The sequence below is a fragment of the Candidozyma duobushaemuli genome (assembly GCF_002926085.2).
Source record: "Candidozyma duobushaemuli strain B09383 chromosome Unknown B_B09383, whole genome shotgun sequence".
Lineage (NCBI taxonomy): Eukaryota > Fungi > Ascomycota > Pichiomycetes > Serinales > Metschnikowiaceae > Candidozyma > Candidozyma duobushaemuli.
The window spans coordinates 1771327-1791222 of record NW_020289895.1 but is presented as its reverse complement, the minus strand read 5'-3'; the positions used below and the strand labels follow the sequence as shown (position 1 = coordinate 1791222).

General features: G+C 47.2%; 6 protein-coding genes across 6 annotated transcripts; 3 read left to right on the top strand and 3 right to left on the bottom strand. All coding sequences in view use genetic code 12, as the record gives it.

Moving 5' to 3' along the window:
* Positions 1 to 275: 275 nt before the first annotated feature.
* On the bottom strand, positions 276 to 1484 carry CXQ87_002240 (uncharacterized protein; the record flags this gene model as incomplete). The annotated part of the gene is made up of 1 exon (XM_025480755.1): positions 276 to 1484. One exon carries the CDS (start codon positions 1482 to 1484, stop codon positions 276 to 278), a length of 1209 nt encoding a protein of 402 aa, XP_025335055.1.
* A 1476-nt stretch (positions 1485 to 2960) lies between these two features.
* On the bottom strand, positions 2961 to 8448 carry CXQ87_002239 (uncharacterized protein; the record flags this gene model as incomplete). Its single annotated transcript, XM_025480754.1, has 3 exons — positions 2961 to 5990; positions 6832 to 7223; positions 7731 to 8448. The coding sequence occupies 3 exons, from the start codon at positions 8446 to 8448 to the stop codon at positions 2961 to 2963; spliced, it is 4140 nt and encodes a 1379-aa protein (XP_025335054.1).
* Positions 8449 to 10000: 1552 nt separating this feature from the next.
* TOS1 (Tos1p) lies at positions 10001 to 11326 on the bottom strand (the record flags this gene model as incomplete). The annotated part of the gene is made up of 1 exon (XM_025480753.1): positions 10001 to 11326. One exon carries the CDS (start codon positions 11324 to 11326, stop codon positions 10001 to 10003), a length of 1326 nt encoding a protein of 441 aa, XP_025335053.1.
* A 2698-nt stretch (positions 11327 to 14024) lies between these two features.
* Positions 14025 to 14987, top strand: CRL1 (Rho family GTPase; the record flags this gene model as incomplete). Its single annotated transcript, XM_025480752.1, has 1 exon — positions 14025 to 14987. One exon carries the CDS (start codon positions 14025 to 14027, stop codon positions 14985 to 14987), a length of 963 nt encoding a protein of 320 aa, XP_025335052.1.
* An 885-nt stretch (positions 14988 to 15872) lies between these two features.
* CXQ87_002236 (sphinganine kinase) lies at positions 15873 to 17339 on the top strand (the record flags this gene model as incomplete). Its single annotated transcript, XM_025480751.1, has 1 exon — positions 15873 to 17339. One exon carries the CDS (start codon positions 15873 to 15875, stop codon positions 17337 to 17339), a length of 1467 nt encoding a protein of 488 aa, XP_025335051.1.
* A 130-nt stretch (positions 17340 to 17469) lies between these two features.
* TRM2 (Trm2p) lies at positions 17470 to 19110 on the top strand (the record flags this gene model as incomplete). Its single annotated transcript, XM_025480750.1, has 1 exon — positions 17470 to 19110. The coding sequence occupies one exon, from the start codon at positions 17470 to 17472 to the stop codon at positions 19108 to 19110; it is 1641 nt and encodes a 546-aa protein (XP_025335050.1).
* Between the last annotated feature and the right edge of the window lie 786 nt (positions 19111 to 19896).

Genomic DNA, 19896 nt, shown 5'->3' with positions numbered 1-19896 from the left:
AGTACATGGGATTCGAGCAGTGAGGTAAGGTTAGTAATTATTATATAAGTTTTGGCATCAGCAATGAGATTAAATGGGGAATTGAATTAGGGCAAGTAGCCGCTCATCATCTAACGTCTAAAATGCCAATTGCACACGGCAATGGCTGGTACTGAGGACATCATTCGCACCCAAAGAGCCACAATGTATGCATCGAATTGAAGTTGAGGGAGTGATAGCATTTAAAATAGTGCAAAATGGAGCTTTAGCCAAAAAGGTTCTTCACAACGTGTGCCCTACGTCGAGGCGCTGGAGGGGGCGCTAGACTCCCAATCGCTGAATTCTCTCGAGAACCAACCAGACAAGACCGGATCCAACTTCGCTGCTCCCATATACGAGCTTTTGGCGCACAAGGGAAAAATCAAATGGGCATACTCTCTGAGCCGATCAACGGCGTCTGGAGGTGGGGCATTGCTGACAGATTCGAAGTAGCAGCGAAGAAGGTCCAATAGATGAGGCACTAAGGAGAATGCTGTGAGGCGTGTGGTAAAGTAAGGATCGGTTTTGGCAGCTATAAGAGCTATTATGGCCCGAGTGATGAATTCAAGTAGCTCGTTGCTCACAGTGATTGGAGTATACTCACCAGCATGAAGCACAAGCACCTTGAATGAAATCAAGGCGACAAGAAGCTGCACGAAAGGGGTCTGGGCTCCTGCCTGGGTGACATTTTGAGCGTTCATCTTGACGCTTCCGTAAACACCAGTCTGGTTTGAAAACGTAACATAGCGCCAGAGGAAAAGATTAGGGAGACTGGAGATCCTCGTGTAGACACCGTGCTCCTCCAAAAGCTTGAATATATCGTGAGCACAGTCCAAAACCAAGGTTTTGCTGTTTGGGTTGGACATAAACGGCGAGGACGGCCCTGTATTAATTAGACACCCCGATTTGAAGGCCTCCTCGATTGCAAACAACGCAGTGTTTCGCTCGACAGTGTATAGAATCCGTCGTAGCTCCAGAAGCCCGCTGATGTCGCTATCCAGCGAGGTAGCGATAAGCTGGTAATGAGTGATGGCACTCCGTAGGTGCACCAATTGTCTAACACAAAACGGCGTTCCCTGGAACAAGAGAATACCGTACATGTGGAGCTCCGTCAAGGACATGTAGTAGTGGGTGGCAGAGGTGTAGTTTTGGCTGGAGAGCAGCATGCTGCCGAAAGCTCCATACAACAGGGCCACATGGTCACGAAAGTCGTCCAAATTTGGGGTTGAGGATGACGATAGAAGGAGGAGGCCGAATGAATTGTATGCTAGCTCCTTTGCCCTAGCTTGAGGATCAAATCTCTGTCCTGGTCCATCGCCATTGGCTGCACTCTCAGAACCGCTGGATTTCCCAGATTCACCGCCATTAGCAACCCCCCCAACAATCACTTTCACCACCTCGTCCAAAGAATCCACCATCGACGGCGCCACAAGCGGAAATACCGCCTCCACGGCCTCCCTCTTCATACTGGAAACCGCCTCAGCCACCCAGCCAAATCGGGACTTTTGTCCCCCAGCAGCCGCCGCTCCAACAGGTGGATCAGCTCAATCGTCCGTTTCCGCAACGTCTTGGGCCCCATCTTCTTGCGTTGCCGCAATTCCGTGCATTCGAGTCCATTGTTTCGGCAGTTTCGACAAGGACGTGTTTCTTCACACTTCGTCTTCCGAACAGCACAGGCGTCACAGGCTCTGATGTGTTTCTTCCGGTTACCCGACGGAGTCAGAATCGCCGGATGCCCGAGCGGCGGCAGCGTGTACTCTTTTTTGATTGAGTACGCAAAGTACAAGTTGGACATGATGGTGATGGCTGTGAGGTGTGCGGAGATGGCCTGGAGAAGGTAAGGAGGGGAAGCCAGGCTAATTTGGAGTTTTTGGATATTTCGATTGAGATGTCATTTCATAAGGGTGGGCTGATGTTTTGGTTTGGCGATTGGGCGTTTTTCGGGGTTTTGGGTGGTTGGTGGTGGCTGATGATGTGCTGTGGAATGGGTAATCGCAGTCGATGAGATGGAGATGGTGGGGTGCAGAGGAAGCGTTTGAAGAGGAGAGGCGATTGAGAGTTTAAAGTTTTCGATGGACGAGAGTGGCTCAAAGTGATTGGAATTTGATAATTGGTTGCTATGGTGGTGATGGTTTGGGGCCTGGGGTGGGTATGTACGGCTGAAAATTTATGTCTCAGAGTCAGAGGTGGAGTAGGTCGAGTCAAGGGTCAATTGACGACTGGAGTTTGTCAAATGTAATGTTTATGAATGTAATGTTATACGGTGCTTGCAATGACAGTCGCTTTGGGGTTAGTGTTTGGTACACTTACTACGCTTTGTGGTGGACTGTCAATGTAGATTTCAGCATTTGCTTCATGACTCGTTAAATCAACAAGTCAGTTCATTGAACGTTTCTCCATCCAGTCTGGTTGCCCACGCCAGCAAATCTACCTTCATCAAACTGTCCATCTTGCCAAAAGCCTAAAACAATGAATGTCATTCACCGAGGTGGCTTTCGAGATTCATGAACGTCAACAACACATTGTTTAAACTCAATCACACTGCGAAAGTCTGTCAATCAGCCCAATGAAGCCTTGACAAAACGTTCCGCAATTAATGCAAGTTCTTGGCTTCCGCTTGTAGTTGCAGCCAAACGTATCACCATGACAATCCCCGTATTCAGACACTTCACAACAACCAGCGACAGGTCAGCCGCTCCACTGTTTATTTTGATCAAATCCTTCTTTCAACAACCTTCATTGTTGATACCTATTGTTCCAGCGGCTCATTGCGAAACTAGCGCAGCATTATGAGCCAACAACCCAAACATCAGGAGCCCAGACTCGCCAGCGAAATCAACACATCAAACAGAATGTCATGCTTGCTGTTCGGGGCCCTTATCCTTGCAGCATGTACGTAATTCCCCTCTTTGGTAACACCTGCCCTAATGGAGTCAACCGACCTAGTTTCCTTCACGCTTTGGAGGTTTTTCCCTCATGACCTGGCGGAACCGGTGCTGCCAATCGCTGAGTTCAAGGAAAAATTTGTACTTCTTCTCCAAAACATCTTTTTCCACGGTCAGCAAAGGCTTTGCTTCGAAAACCTCATCCTCAACAGCAGCATCATAGTCACCACCGATGATAGACCCAGCAATGGCACCGGAAACCGTAGTATCACCACCGCTTATACGAACTTCAGGACGCAGCTTTCCACAGAAGGAAAATTCACTGAGAAGTCTCATAAACCGTTTGTTCTTCGCCTGTGATCCACTAACTCTCACCACATCTAAAGGACCTAGTCTATCCACCAATTGCCTCGTCTGGAATGCAAGAAATTCCATGAGGCAGTAGTACTGGAGACTGTTGGCTTCAAGATTGAATAAACGTGGGTCTGCATTATGTCCAGTGACTACTATCTCATCCATACCAAAATCTCCATAGGGACTTCTGTTACCGTAGCGATCTCCATAGTACAAGTGGTGCTTTGCGATATTCGTCATGGTCCTCCTTGTCTCTTTTTCCGCATGTCTGAGGTGTTTCTCCAAAGTGTCAAAATCTGTTTCTGATTCGCTCAGCAATTCGGCAAACATCTTGCCTGTAGCTGGTTGTCCAAAGGCGTACACTGGCGTGGACATGAGCTGATCGAACGGTCCCCAAAGACCGTCAATTGGTTCCGTAGATTTAGGAATTGAGGCAATAAAGCATGTCAGCGTGCCGGCAACCATATCCAAAGTGGCAATGTCGTTTTGATTGTTGGAAGAAAGTTTACTTTGAGCAACGACGCCAGCGTAGCAGTCAATGCAGCCATGCAAAACGACTCCTCCAAGGTACCGATTTTTGGCAATGGGTTCGCCAGCTTTGGGGAAGAAGTCAAGCAGGTACTTGGATCGTGGTTCCTTTGACTTCGAGGGCTTTTTAGATTTCTTCGCCTTTGGAGGGCCTTCTGTCTTTGGAGTATTCTCTGGAAAAAGCTCCATCTTTGGTAGGGTCTTTGCCTTTGGAGGACTCTTCGCTTTTGGAGGATTCTTTGCTTTTGGAGAAGGACTTTTGGCCTTTGGTGGGGTCTTAACCTTCGGAGTCTTCCCCTTCTTTGAAGATTTCTCCAGCGTCGAGGAAGCTTCATTCTTAGAAGAAAACTCATTCTCCAAAGGCTTTTCCTTCTTTGGGAGCTCCTTCTTTGGCTTGCTTTTGCTAGCTTTCTTGGGAACAGGCAGGTTTGACTTCTCAATCGGTACTTTGCTTCCAGAATCCTCTTGGCTATCAACCTTTTTCTCTTTTGGCTTTCCGGCTGCCTTGTTCTTCTTCGGCTTTGGGGACTTCTTCTTTGCAGGTTCTGGAGTCACAGTGCCCAGACTTGGAGCCTTTTTCTGTTTTGCAGACTTCGGAGCCTTACCATGTTTTGGTGTGCCGGCTCTACTCTCGTTTGATTCCATCAGCTTTGGAACCCGTGGAGTTGGAACCTTTGGAGTCAATACCTCTGGATCTGGAGCACTTGGTGCTGGAGCCTTTGGAGCCTTTGGAGCCTTTGGAGCCTTTGAAGCCTTTGGAGGCTTCTTTTTCTTCGGATCAGCTTTCTGCTCTGGAGTTGCACTCGGGGTCCTCTGGGTACTCAAAGCCCTCTCAGACGCAGATCCTGAACCATTCTTCTCTGCCTCTGCTTTGGCCTTCTTGGGCTTGGACTGCTTCTTCGTCGCTGGCTTTTCGGTCAGTTCCACGGACTCCTTCGGAGACTTTGGAGCTTTCAGAGCCTTCTTTGATTTTGGCGTAGATTTTGGTTTTGTGGCAGACTCCTCCCTCAGACTCAGTTCCCCAGATTTCGCAGCCAGTGACCCAGAACCAACATCGTCATCTTCTCGGGAAGTAGCACCAAGCTCTGGCTTTGCTTCTTCAATCGTCTTTGATTTCACCTTCTTCTTTGTTTTGGCCTTTGTCTTTGGCACGTTCGCCTTCGCCTTTGCCTCCGCCTTTGCCTTTACTTTGTCCTCCACCTTCACCTCCCTCGCTTCTGCCTCTTCGAGGGTACAGGACCCAGCCAACAGAGCACCCTCTGATTCCACACTGCCACCCCTATTTTCCCCTCCAGATTCAAATCCACCGCCAAAACCGACATCGCAGAGCGCCCCTACGCGAACCAGAATGCCTAACTCCTCCAAGAGCTCGTCAGACCACCCCTTCGCCAGGCCGTCCATGGCGTGCGAACCGGGCCCAAACAGCGCCTCCGGCGCCAAAAACCGCACTAGACCGTCTGCCATCCCGCCGGCTGCGAAAAGATAACTCACCCAGTCGTACAACTCAAAAACCACAACGTCCCGGCCGCTGTTTTTGTATTTTTCGTCGACCCACTTCAACTTGGCGATGCCCAACTCGGGCGTGACCCGGCCGCCGATCTGGGCGAGAACGTCCTGCGGGAGCTTTTCGTTCAACCACTTGGCCTGGCGTTTGGCGCGAGAGTCCATCCACACTATGATCTCCTCGTCTAGCGGTTCGTAGAAAGTGCCGTTTTCCGTTTGGATTTTTTCCACCACCGCCATTGAGCACGTGGCGGCGACAAAGACGGCGGGCTCCTGGACGCTGTCCTCCTTAGATTTGCTTTGGCCTTGTTTTTCACCAGAACCGTTGATATCAGCACAATCGGTGATTCCAGCAGAACTGCTGTTTCCAGCACCTCCAGCACCTCCAGACCTCAATTCCTCTGAATCGTCGCCCCCTGATCCCTTTTTGATCCCCTCCTCTTCAGATCTGTCTGCTTCACGCATCTTCGACTCCCCTTCAAGCTCCTGGAGCAAAGTGGTGATCTGCAGCCAGAGATGGCCAATTGACAAGGTGTGCTTGGATCCGCTGACCGTGCTGACCAACGGCTTGGATCCGACCCGGCCATTGTAGCTTATCCGGACGGCGTTGCTGCCGACGTCGATACCTATCATGAAGAAGGTGGAGTTGATGGTGAGTGCGAATGGTGGAAGACTGAAGCGGAGGCAAGAGGCAATGGTGAACTCTTGGTTTTGAAGATGATGTGAAGAATTTGGATATGGGGCGAGTAAGAGGCTAATGGAAATAGGCACTAGCAAAATGGACACTGAGTGGTGCTGGTATTCAGATGGATAGACCCCAGAGTCTGGGGTATGGTGAGCATGCTATTACAATTGAGCCTGCTACATGAAGACACTTTCTATGGATTCGGTACATTCGGCTGATTTGATTGGAGTTACGATTTTCCAGAATCAAGGAAAAGCTCTACCTTATACCACCGTCAATGCCTGAGTTCATGGCCTATGCTACCTAACATGGTGCGACCAGTTTGCAGCCATTTGCAGCCATATGTATCAACCCTCTACTAACTCGATTTCCACTGCAACCTTGCCTATGTCACAATTGAAAAACTGCTAACTTGGTATGAGCTGTAAAAGAGTTGAAAATCGACCTCCCTCTCTGGACCTGGGCTTGCACCGTTTAGCCTCGATGACTTTCATCGTAGATTTCTTATCTTTCCAAGTAAGATGCAGCTAAAATAAGAGTAAAGCTTGTTCGACTCATTAGCAAGATCATCTACATTTACAGCTCCAGTCCATTGCTTACTTTAAAATAAAATCAATCCATTCACTTCGACTAATCCCCATCCTGCTTTTTAAAAAAACTTCACTCCACCAACGGACGGACTTTTGGACCACAAATCACAATTTCCAACTGACGAGAAAAAAACCGTCCACCCATGAACCCAACTCTGATGGAGATACTATAGCCTCTTTGAAAGGTGCTTGAATACACAGTCGGGGCCAAATTGGGAACCTTACATATATTGGAATACCACTTTCGAGAGGATGAGTTCCGATATACGGTGGTTTTGACCTCGTGCTGGTACGCCAAGTGAATGTGTCTTTTCTCAGATAACGGTCCACTTCTGGTGAGCCTTACCGTCTGTTCAATAAGTTGTATCGAAATGTAGTCGACCTTAGGCGCCTTTTCGCCAGAGTAGTCTACTTTGAGCGAGACTATTGATTCAAACGACATACCTGGAAGAACATACTTTCCTCTTAAGTATGTTGCAATCAAGTCCAAGTCATGAAAGTGGAGGATGTTTAGCGGGTAATAGCCGCTTTTGAATACTGCTAAACGGTCCGAAACTGCAATTTGAAGTGTACCATCCAAAGTGTTGAGTGATTGATCCCGAACTTCCCAACATGTACCAGTGGGAACCAATGAAAAGTCATTCTTTTGAGCAATGGTTGCTTGTCTGCGATATTGACCAAACCAGAGAGAAGAAAGGTCCCGAATTTTAACTTCTGATAGGTTAAATATAGTAATTGCATAAACTCGGTCGCCTCTTTTGGCTGCAATTGTTTGGAAACCATAAAAGCTCCACGGCAAATTGCTAATTCTTTTCAGAACAGAAGCTGAAATATCATGAGCTGCTGATGAGTTATCACATATTTCCAAGTGAAGAAAATCCCGCTCTTTCCTCAAGTGTGCTACATTTCCCACCTGTGCTTTGTAATCCACCAATGCAACGTCAATATTCAACAGGGCGGATACCTTTAAGTTATTCAGAGGATCTTTGATGCTCAAGATAAACTTCAAAGTGTAGCTTCTTGCACAGTTGTTAGAGTAAAATGATGGACCAAGGTTTGGTAGTTTGCAACCGCAAATTTGAAGCGGAAAAGTAAAACTGTTGTCAACACTCGAAAACAGACGCAGAGTAAAGTCAATATTGATGTTTTTCTGACAGATCTTCATACTTCGAACATCTTTCAGCATTCGAATCTCATCTTCGAACGCAACCGGACATGTTGTGTGCTCCTCTAGTATCACAGATAGAGAGTCAAGGGAACCTTCTGAAAATTCGGCATCTTTCAGAACCAACTGAAGCTGTACAAATTCAGATAGTGAAGCGTCAGGACAAGCAATATTACCTGGAGTCATCGATTCAAAACACTGGGGCTTCTTGTATCTCGCTTCGAGACCAACATGTATAGTAGAGTCGATCTCTTCAAACAGCAGCTTCAGATCATAGAAAACCTTTTGTGGATTGTCCAGCAAAATTCTGGAAATAGGAAAATCAAGTGGGATCCGTTCATCTTTTATTTGAAGACAACGCAGGCCCCACAACCTGTCACGATCTGCCTTCCTGGATTCTGGAATAGGGTTTATGTAAAACTGGTCCAACCTGGCAATTGAAAATACAACCTTGCCATTTACATCTTTCAATCTGGGACCCTCGCCAAAACCTTGAATACCTTCCTTTTTCCGAACCTCTTCTATGGGTTCTTTGCTGATGTGAAGAGGTAGGTTGGTCAATGAGGAAATGTGAACTACCCAATACTGACCGCCAAATACGGTGGTATGCGTTTTGAGATAATCGAAGTTGGGGTAACTTTCGACTTCTTTCGTAAATTCAGCTGTGATAGAATCAAGCTGTCTTCCCTTGTGGATAAAGTATAGAGAATGCTTTTCCATCTTGAGGAGTTTGCTTAACGGAGTCGGGCTGTTTGAAAAAAGTACAGAATTTGTCAACTTCGTATGATCTTCAAGAGTTGGAGATGTTATTATATGTCATGCAAATGGTCTGAATACTCCAAGAGATTCACCTTTCGGGGAACGCATAGTGCATGAAGGGATAAATATTTTATTCAGCGGGCAATACTGAAAAGAAAGAAATATTACAAAAGCAGTAGGAAGAGTCTTGATTCCAAAAGTAAAGTGGCATAGCAGAACTGATGGATGTAGTGATAGGAAAGACCCTACAAGAAGTTCACAGCACACAAATTCAGAGGACCTTTGCAACTAGTGCAGCATCGTAGTTGAACAGCAATCTTGCCAAAATTCTAGCCTAGATTTTATCAAACAGTTGTTTTGGGTGGCATCTCATCGCAGACACTTGCATTGCCTTGAAAGGCTCAATTGGGCTTACCAATTGTAGATACAGTGAGAAAGAATCTACCAGAGAAATATTCGAAGTGATTTAAATAACAGAGGCTTGAAGCCCATTGAGACTCAGAATACATCCGTTGACTTGGTAAGGGGATAAAATGTGATATCCCTCTCCATGAATATAGCAATGAGCCAGAGACACTAAGAGGTCTTGGGCTACCATCAAGCCAAGCAATCAACTTGAAAACTCAAGACGAGAACCACCTGCAACAACGATTATAAACGACAAAAAAGCTCTCAACTCACATTCCTCCCAAAAATACGAATTCTTACTTCACCTCGGCTGTGCTCTAGATATATAGCATTCGCAGCCACCGTCAACGCATTAGAGTTTGGAAAGCCATTGTTTTCGGTAGACGAAGGAATTAAACAAAGGAATTAGACGAATTGACTTTGAAAGTTACAGAGAGAGTGATTGCAAGAAAAGGGTTCTAATTGTAGTCAGAAATTTCAAATCTTCTTATTGCAAATCCACCCTCTGATCTTGACGCATCTGTACTCTCTCAATTCCGTTGAGATACGTCAACCAACCACCACCAAATGACCAAAACCAAAAAGAAACCTTCAACAATAAGCCTACAATGGAAACACAAATTTTGCAAAAATCAACAAATCCATCTGCTTGACCACTTCCCTTTTTTACCCCACGTACATCCACACGATCTACAGATTCCGGCTTTGTTGGCGCCGTAAAAACACGACCACGGACCAAATATCTACAAAAAATAAAATAAAGAAAATCTTCCGTTCCACTGAGGGTCGACGCGGACGCGTTGGTGGAAGATTTGGCTTGGCTGTTTATTGCTGCGGTAAAATTGAAGAACAAGCATAAGTTGCGATGTAAACAAGGAGGCGAAAAATAAAAAATAGTGTAGACCGCCTTAGCGTAGAATTAGGCAATGCGTTTGTTTGTTGCTCTTCAGCCTCGTCGTCACAGAAAAAAATGGTGCTTTTTCGTGCCAGTGGCTTAGAGACAGTTTGCCGAGGTTAACTGGTGGCTACAGTCAGGTTAGGGTAAATTTTTCATATCAACTAAGTAAAACAAATCAGAATGTAAATGGCAGACAGGATATCATATCTAGTTGGCGATCTTGGCGACGGTGCCGGAGGACTCCAACCAGCCGTCGACAGTGTCAGCGGTCAAGACCTCGTCAAAGTCAGAGTCGACAACCTTGATGACAATCTCCTTGCCGGTCATGATCACAGCGGCCTTGATGGCCTTCTCGGTTGGTCTCTCGAAGTAGTCCTGAGAACCACCACCACCGTAGCCGGAACCACCAGAGCCCTGGCCAGAGTGGATGTGGGCAATCAACTTTTTGGAACCAGAGTGCAAGATCTCGAACAAGTCCAACTCACCGCAACCAGACTTCCAGCACGAGCAAGTGGACTCACCGTACTGCAAAGTTCTTGGGATCTTAGCGTTCAAGGCCCAGATGGCAGGCATGTCGGCGTTGAAGCCAGAGGAACCGTCGGAAGGCATCAAGAACTCGAAAACGAACAACTTGGTATCACCAGAGAAACCGTGGTAGGCAGGGATACCCTTTCTGTAGAAACCACAGTCACCGTTCTCGGAGTCGTCGCCACACTTGAGGCCAGACATAATGACAAACTCAGTGTCGGACTTGATGGTGACGTCGTCCAAGATCTGAGGGGAAGAAGCACCGTTGGAGTTGTCGCTGTTGGCGTAGGAAAGGGAGTTACCCAAAGCAGAAGACCAGACACCAGAACCAGAGCCACCGTGGTGGTTCAAGAAAGTACAGTTCTCGGCGGTGCCTGGCTTGTAGTAGGAAGAACGAACCCAGTCGCCAGAGCTAGCAGAAGCAGTGGACGAGGAGCTCGAGGAGGAGGAAGAGGAGGAAGCGTCAACAGCACCGTTGGAGGACTTGGCGCCACCGTCGGAAGAGACAGAGGCCACGTTGGTCTCGGTGGTGTCGTAGCTCTCGCTAGCAGCGGTGGAAGGAGTCGCGGTGGCAGAGGAAGTCACTGTGTTTCCAAACTGGTCAACAAACACGGTCTGGGTGACGAAAGCAGTGGCTCTCTTGACGTGCTTGTGGTGGACGTGCTGGGTGGTGGTGCACTCCTCGTCGTCCTCTCTCTTGTTCTTCTTGGAGCCGGATTGGTAGTAGACACCAAACTGCTTCAACTTCAAAGGACCTCTAAAGTGGAACGACAACTCCTCGTTCAAAGGAGCCAAGTTACCAGAGAACTCGTGGGTCTTCTGCTCACACTTGCCGGAGTCCTCGTCCATGGCGACAACGTCCTTGTAGGAGTCCAGGAAACCGACGTTTTGGAAAGCGACCTTGTTTGTTTTGGCACAGTAGTGGTAGCCTTCTTCGAAAGAGCAATCGCCGGCTGAGGCGACAGCGAGGGAGGCAGCAAGGGCCAACAACGCAGTGGACTTCATTTGTAAAGGAATGACTGAAGTTAGGATAAAGAGTGTAGTGGTTGAAGAAAGAAGAAAGTCTTGAGATTTACGCTGGTATTTCTGCGACAGTGGTGCTGCACGAGCCTGGGTGGGCACGCGCGCTGCGTGCAGGACGCTGGGACTAGGAGCATAAACAGAGAAATGCCGCTTGTGTGCACTCCCGCGAAGCCTCCATGCTGGTGTGGAACAGCCAGCTGCTGGGCACGTCCCTTTTTGGGAGGGGGTGATTTCCCGCCCTGCCCGCCGCACGAGGGGCCCACCCTCAAGTGACTTCTCAATTCCGTTTTCAATGCTTTTACAAAATTACAATTTTTTTAAAAATCTGCTTTCTGGTTGTCAAAAACCATGTGTCGTATAGTAGGGACGGTGGGGCCAGTTTCGCCCACCTGCATGCGCGGCGCTCGCGGCGAGCGGAAGAGGGTTGCATCCTGCACATAATCAGATTATCACGCAAGCACTGCCAGGTTTGTTTTCATCCCGGGCGCGCGGCCTGCACAAAACGCGGTACACTGTCCCTTCAAACGCCGAAATTCCTGCAGCCAAGCCTCGCTTCCTTCTCACAATGCCCCCCTCTCTGCAACCGCCAATGCTCACCTAAAGGCACTACATTGTACTAGTACAAGAGGGCATCGTGAATTGCACAGATCCGAGAAAAGTAGATCCAAGGCAAAAAAGCACGATCGTCAAAGAACAAAACCTTGTTTACACATCCACGGAAAGAAAGCTTAGCAAACGAAGCCCCACGTGACATGCTTTCTTGTGACTCGGCTTGCCTTTCGTCAAGCATTCTCCAATGCCTCGGTAGACCTCTCTTTTTTTTTTTCGTCACCCGCACCGCATCCATTTAACGGTTTTCTCATCTCTGCGGCTGCTCTAGAACCACCCCGACGCTAAGAGTTAGACATTTTAGGGAAATGAAAAACAGGGCTCTTTGAGGTTTTCATGTGGTTTTTTACATACTCTTTTTTGCATTCATTTTTGGCCGTTTTTCTTCACCTCCACAACGACTTGATGGCCAGCCCGGTTATGAGGACCCTGGGTGGTTTTTCCATGGGTTACGATTTTTTTCTTGCACGGCGTCCAACTCCGATATGTAGCCGAGGATGCCGAGGCAGCAGCTGCAAGTAATAAACAGAATCGCTGGGGCAAGATACATCATGTCACTTCAGCGGCTCTGATCTAGATCTGTGGATGAGGTCTGATTGGTCTGGGAATGTCCTAGGCTGTGGAAGCGACCGTTTTCCCATTTGAGTCGTTTCTGCAAACCAGGCGATCCACCACCTCTTCTGTATTTTCTCTGATTCTCTAAAGCAAAACTCTGTATTACTTTCTGACTAGAGCTTTAGCCCAACGCTTTTTTCATGAGTCCATCTCCGATGGCATCGCTGCTAGTAGCACTAATCTACGAGTCCGGCTCGGGCCGATTTTGGTGGATATGCATTTTCTGCTGGACCATCAACGGCTGCAGCACTATTTTCTTGAAGGTCTAGATTTGATGATTTCTTGGGTCGGTGAGAGAAGCCCGATGTGCACATTTACGATGAGCTTCGGCCAGCTGCTTTTGTGTAACCAGGCAGCCTTGTCTGAAAAATGAGATGAGCCAGGGGAAGTTAGGTGAAGAGGCTAGAACGCTGGAAAAAGGGTGGGGGAGTAGCAGGAATTGTAGAGATTTTTATTGTTAATTGGGTAGTTAACCAGGGATAGTTTAGTCTGTTTCTAGTGGGTATTCAGGCTTGTTATCGGCTGATGGGTTTACGGGAAAATGACGTATTTCGCTTCAGCCACCGTAGGCTACAGAAGTAATTCGGTAAATTGTTTTGTAAATAATACCAAACAGTCATATGTGCTGCAAGATCATGAGTAAATGGAGCACTTAAGGTCTGGACTCTGTTGCAACGGTTTAAGCAAAAAATGCTATTGAGTGATTTCCATGGGCTCAGAAAAGGTACAAAGTAAAACAATAAAATAATCTAAAGAACCAGGTTTTATTAGCTGGGTCTAGTTCATGCCTGCCATGAAAGTTGAAACAACCATGAAACTCAACATTTCTTAAGTCCGATGGGATCGCCGTGTGAGAAGGGTTTTAACTAGCTTTCAAAATGTACGAAATATGAGAATAATTGCATTTAATCAAAGTATGATTATTTTCGTCGGCCTTTTGATGTGGTCGGTTTAACACAAGCCAAGGTGCAGATCGCATTTGCAGCCAATAATTCCGCCCCACCTCCAAAAAGTGAACACCACAAAACCAACAAAATGACATTTCAACGAGAGTCAATTAAAATCAAAATGTCAAATTTCCCGACTCTTCGACGAAAATGCCTGATCTTCGAAACCGAGGATGTCACTTTCAAGCCATATTTCTACGAGGCCCCTGAATTTCACCAGTGAGGCGAGACTCCACAATCAAGGCAGCCAGAAACAACAAAACCAGTTCAATTCCAAACAGAATAAAACAACTAGCAAATCTTCGACTTTTCAATAATCATTTCCAATGGTACACCCGAACTGTGGACCATTATCCAAAACTAATCCGTCTATCTGTGCACTCTTGCGAGCTAAGCGAGGCCAAATATAGAAAACATCAACAAACACTGATCCACGCCTCTTGATCTGATAAATCACACACCCACCATCCTGGCTGCCATAATCTAGCTTTTCATTTTCCATCTCCACAATGTCATTCAAACTGCCGCTTGACCTCCAGAATGACTACGTCAATCCCTACAATCGCTCCCCTACAAGGACCCCCAAGTCTCCAAGGAGCCCGTTGATAAACGATAGTCCGATTATCCCCAAATATAAGATGATGCCACAAGTGGCGAAAAAGGCGCTGTACAATATGAAAGCAGTCGTGGTAGGTGACGGTGGATGTGGTAAAACCTGTCTTTTGGTGAGTTACGCCCAGAACAAGTTTCCTGAGATATATGTGCCCACAATCTTCGAAAACTACGTCACCAGTGTGCAGTCGCCCAACGGGAAGACCATTGAATTGGCATTGTGGGACACAGCGGGCCAGGAGGAGTACGACCGCTTGAGACCATTATCGTACCCTGACTCTGATGTGATTATCATCTGCTTCGCCTTGGACAACTTGACGTCTTTGCAGAATATCAAAGATACGTGGTTTCCCGAGGTGAACCACTTCTGCCCCGGTGTGCCTGTTTTGCTTGTGGGCACCAAGTCTGACTTGCCCAATGACATTGACCCTGACATACCGCTTCAGCTTGCACACGAAATCAATGCCATTGGCTACATCCAATGCTCGGCCAAGACCATGTTCAACATCCAGGATGTGTTCAACTTTGCACTCAACCACTTTCAGAAAGGCAAGGAGATGGAGGAGCAGGTGGAGAAGTCCAGAAACAGACTCAGCAGGGTCATGGGCGGCAGCCACCTGCGAAACCACCTGAGAGGCAATCTGAGAGGAGGTCATTCTCGAACAGGCAGTAATAAGAGCAACAAGCATTTCCCGCATGCTTCGGTTGGGCTGAGTGTGCTTTTGGACCTGCCCCTTGTGGAGGACGATTATCAGCGAAACCCGTACGAGCTGAGTCCCAACCCGCAACTGAAGTATAATGAGGACGAGTTGGCGTTTGCACGGAGGAAGAAGAGCAGCCGCAAGTGTGTGATATTGTAGGCTTTAGCATAAACACTAGCATATTGAATGAACGCATGATGTAGGGTGGTGTAGAGATGAATTGCCACTTTGTTTGAGATTAGAAGTTGACATGAGTAACAAGAAAATGGAGGACAAGATTTAAAATGAGAAGCTCTGGAATAACAAGTTTCAATGAGTAGGTAACGGTACTAGTACTTTCAAATGGTATGATTGCCCTAGTAATTGGAGGTAAGATTGCTTTCTCATTATAAAATATTTAAAGGAAGAGAATTGCTCAGTTAAGCAAACACGAAGAATGAACAGTTCGAATTGATCACCTCATCACCTTATAATCTTAGTACTATAGTGTATCGAACCGCTTGGAGGAGTATCAATATCATTGACATTCGCCTCATTCGCCAAATAGACCTAAATTGCAATATTATACGCCAATAACGGCTATTGAAGGATTCGTGTTGACAAGAACATTTCTTCTTTTCTTAACTCCCACCGATCACCAGCAGCTATGTCTCAGACTTACATGATAACCTGGTCAATCTAAACCCACAAAACATTCCAGAAAACACGACACCCAGATTTTCCCTCTCTCCAATTATAGGATAAGCAGGACCAACCTGGAATCACCTTACCATAATATTTCCCTAACTTTCACACAGCCGGTTCCTCCTCGGACCAATTCGCAGCCATTACAGTGCACCACATACGTCCAGAAAGGCCACCCCACCATCCATATCAACCAAATACAAAAAGAGATGTTTTTCTTCAAATTTCAAATTCTTCTGAAACTTCAGTCTTTATTTATAACGACCCTGGGGCAACCTGGGCCCCCCACCTGGACTTCTAGATCTCTGTTGCATACACCTACACAGTCGCGAAAGTCAAAAGATCACCAGAACCAACTCCATGAAAGAGGCTTCCACAGAGCTAGGCGAGCTCAAACACAGAAAAAGGGGCGAGGAGTCCTCGGAATCTTCCACTACAAAAGACCAGATTGGCGAAAATGACGCTGGAAATAAATCCGCAGACCACTACAAGTCCAAGCTTTCAACCTTGAGATACACCTTGAGACAAATGTGTCTTCCGGTGGTCAGAATGGAGACGGAGATCTTGGCGGATTTGCAGCTCCAGGTGAGACGCCCGTGGCTTGATTTCTATTTTGCCTGGACCGCCAATTTGGCTTCCCATACTTTCTATGTACTCATGCTCCCAGTTCCTATCTGGTTTGGAAGCAGTGGGATAGCCAGGGACCTTGTTGCCGTGCTTGGCTACGGAATCTACATTTCGGGCTTTTTCAAGGACTTCTTGTGCTTGCCCAGACCCAGGTCCCCTCCGCTTCATAGAATCACCATGTCCTCATATACAACCCAGGAGTACGGATGGCCTCTGTCCCACCTGGCCAACGCCACGGCGGTGACGTTGATCTTGTTTGCCAAATTGTGGGATTTCCGTGACCTGTTCCTGGTGCTCCAGATGGCGGCATTATCGCTTTTGCTCTTGTTATACTACTTCTCGCTTATCATCGGTCGTCTATACTGTGGTATGCACGGATTCTTCGACATTTTGACGGGTGCCTTGATTGGAAGCAGTTTGTTTGCCTTTAGGCGCTACTTGGGCCTGGCCTACGATGCCTGGCTTATGCTCTCGTCCAGAAACGACACTGTTTGGGGAATAGCAGGTACGGTCATCCTCATAGTGCTTGGACACTTGTACCTCATCCACATTTACCCCGAGCCCGTCGACGACTGTCCATGTTTTGACGATTCGGTGGCCTTTGTCGGTGTGCTTATCGGTCTCGACACCAGTCACTACTTTTTCATCATCACAGAAGCCATTGCCCCAGGCAGAGACCTCAACAAAATCCTTTCCATTCCTTACTCGTTCGACAAACATGGTGTTATCTTTAGTGCTGTGCGTATGGTGCTTGGAATCGTTCTAGTGGTCATCTGGAAAGCCATCTCGAAGCCTGTGCTTTTCACCATCTTACCTCCAATCTACAAATTCCTCGGTATTTACCTCCCTCGCAGTCAGTTTATGCCAACAGCACACTCCCACCTGACCTCTAGACAGATCAGATCGCAATCGCTTTCAAACATGGCCAACGAGCCCTTATTGGATGTCAACAAAGCCCTTAAATCGGTAAGAGAAGGCGACCAAGACAAAGTCGGCCCAACCGACGACATTGATGCCTACGAGCTCCTTGCTTATAGAAAAAGTCACCCTTCAGAGCCGCAGGTTGAGGTTAGCATCAGTGGTGTTTTCAGAAAGCGCTACGATGTGGAGATCATTGGTCGTACCATCGTTTACGCAGGTATCCCCTTTATGGCGACGTGGGGTTTCAAGACAATTACAGAGCTTTGCAAGGTTGCTTGAGCTAGTCCAAGTCCCCTTTGGTTGCAAAAGGGTGTGGTCTATCTGCAGGTTATCAGCCAATGAGTAGGCCATGATACTTGTTACGTAACGCACCGCGATGAGGCAGAAATCTCCACCATCTTTACCAAACATGAGTCCGATCCAGATGGAAGAAGCCAAAAGGCCAGTTGCTGAAAACCAGCCTGTGGACAAGAGACAAAAGCCACAAAAGAAATACAAGAAAAAGTACAAGGCGAAAGATGTGGATCCCACCCTGCCTATGGGCGTTCTCCAATTTGAGGTTAAGGAGATCCTAGCTGAAATTGGCCTCACCGAGGAGCATATCGCCAACGATCTTAGAGAGATCTTGAATGACAGTTCGGTCGAGAAAGTTTACCACAGAGAAGTGAAGGATGTGGAGATCCTACGATTATCATCCAATGGAGATGGCCTCGCAGTGATTGACCATCCAGTCAGAATCGACGGCAAGCAGATAGTCATGGTTCCGTTTGGATTACCTGGTGACATTGTGAACATCAGAGTGTTCAAGTCGCATCCGTTGTACGTGGAGTCTGACCTTCTTTCCATAGTGAAGGCAGGTGACAAGAGAGACGATTCTCTCATAAACTGCAAGTACTTTGGCAAGTGTTCTGGCTGCCAATACCAGAATGTTGACTACGAGACACAGCTCGAGTTCAAGAGAAACACCATCGCCAACGCATACAGATTCTTTGCCCCAGTGCTTTCCAAAAACAGCCAGCTCCCATCAATCTCCAACACCCAGCTGTCGCCAATACAGTACAACTATAGAACCAAGCTTACGCCGCACTTCAATGTGCCAAACAAGAAACCTGAAAACTACTACAGACCCAGCATGGGCTTTGGTGCCAAGGGAAGACCTCAATGGAGAGAGACTGCTGGCGGTGAGGGATCCATTTTGGACATTGAGGAGTGCTCGATCGGCACGCCGATAGTTCTCAAGGGTATGACCAACGAGAGACGTCGCTTTGAAGATGAATACTTGAAGTATAAGAGAGGTGCCACTGTGCTTCTAAGGGAGAACACCATCATGCCTGATGCAGAAGGCAAGATTGAGGTCGATCAGGGTTCCAAAGACACAAACGATGAGATTTCTACGGTGGAGGTGGAGGACAATGGTAAGAAGTTGGTCAAGACATGCGTCACCGAATCAAGAGCTATTGTCAGGGAGTATGTCAACGGCTTCACTTTCGAGTTTAGTGCCGGTGAGTTTTTCCAAAACAACAACTCCATTTTGCCCATTGTGACAAAGTATGTGGAAGACAACCTACAAATCCCCAACCTGAAGCCTGATGAGCCCAACTACTTGGTGGATGCCTACTGTGGTTCTGGTCTTTTCTCGATCACCTGTTCTGGTGGTGTTTCTCGTGTTATTGGTGTCGAGGTCAGCGCTGATAGTGTCAAGTTCGCCAGAAGAAATGCCGAAATCAACAAAGTCCAAAACACTGACTTCATTGTTGGCAAAGCAGAGCAGATTTTCGCCAATATTGACACACCAGCTGAGCGCACATCTGTGATCTTGGACCCACCAAGAAAGGGCTGTGACGATGTCTTCCTCAACCAGCTCAGCACATACCACCCTGCAAAGATCGTCTACATCAGTTGTAATGTTCACTCGCAGGCCAGAGACGTGGAGTGGTTCATCAACAATACAGAGCACGGCAAGGACTACCATGTGGAGAGCATCAAGGGCTTCGACTTTTTCCCGCAAACCCACCACGTGGAGTCTGTCGCCGTTTTAGCACTTAATTAGCATTTCAATTTAAAGACATACGACAACTGAAGTAGATTTTGGTGAATTGATAGACAAGTGGTGGTGACAAAAGGTCTAGGGCTCGAGCCCTAAGGCCTCCATACAGTGCGCGAATGCTTTTTGCCTGCACACAATGCGAGAATCCTCGCAGCGCTGATACCGAAAAAAATTTGAAACCCTCATAGAAATCTTTTCAGCATCATCTAGAATCAGCCAAAATGGAGAACGATAAGGGTCAATTAGTATGTGAAACCACCGACTAGATCGTCGAGGCGAGAGGTTGTGACAGAGTCCAGAGACAGAATATGCCATTTCCCGTGAATCCATGTCAGATTATACCAATTTTAATCCATGAACAAGCAGTCCAAGCTCCCATCCATGAACCACGTCAGTTGAGCACGTCCATGCTTTTTCTTTGACGGCCAGGTTTGCTCTGGTCATTTTATGAGGTCTTGATTCATTCGAAGATCAAGAAATCCAGATATCCACCAACCTCGAACAATCCAAAAACTCCACCACTCTGTCCACTTCCACGCCAAATCACCCAAAATCCTTTACTAACAGCCAGGTCGAATTGTACGTGCCAAGAAAGTGTTCTGCTTCCAACAGAATCATCAAGGCCAAGGACCACGCTTCCGTCCAGATCAACATCGCCAACGTCGATGAGGAGGGCAGAGCCGTCGCTGGTTCCAACACCACCTACGCCTTGTCCGGCTACATCAGAGCCAGAGGTGAGGGTGACGACTCTATCAACAGATTGGCCCAGCAGGACGGTTTGTTGAAGAA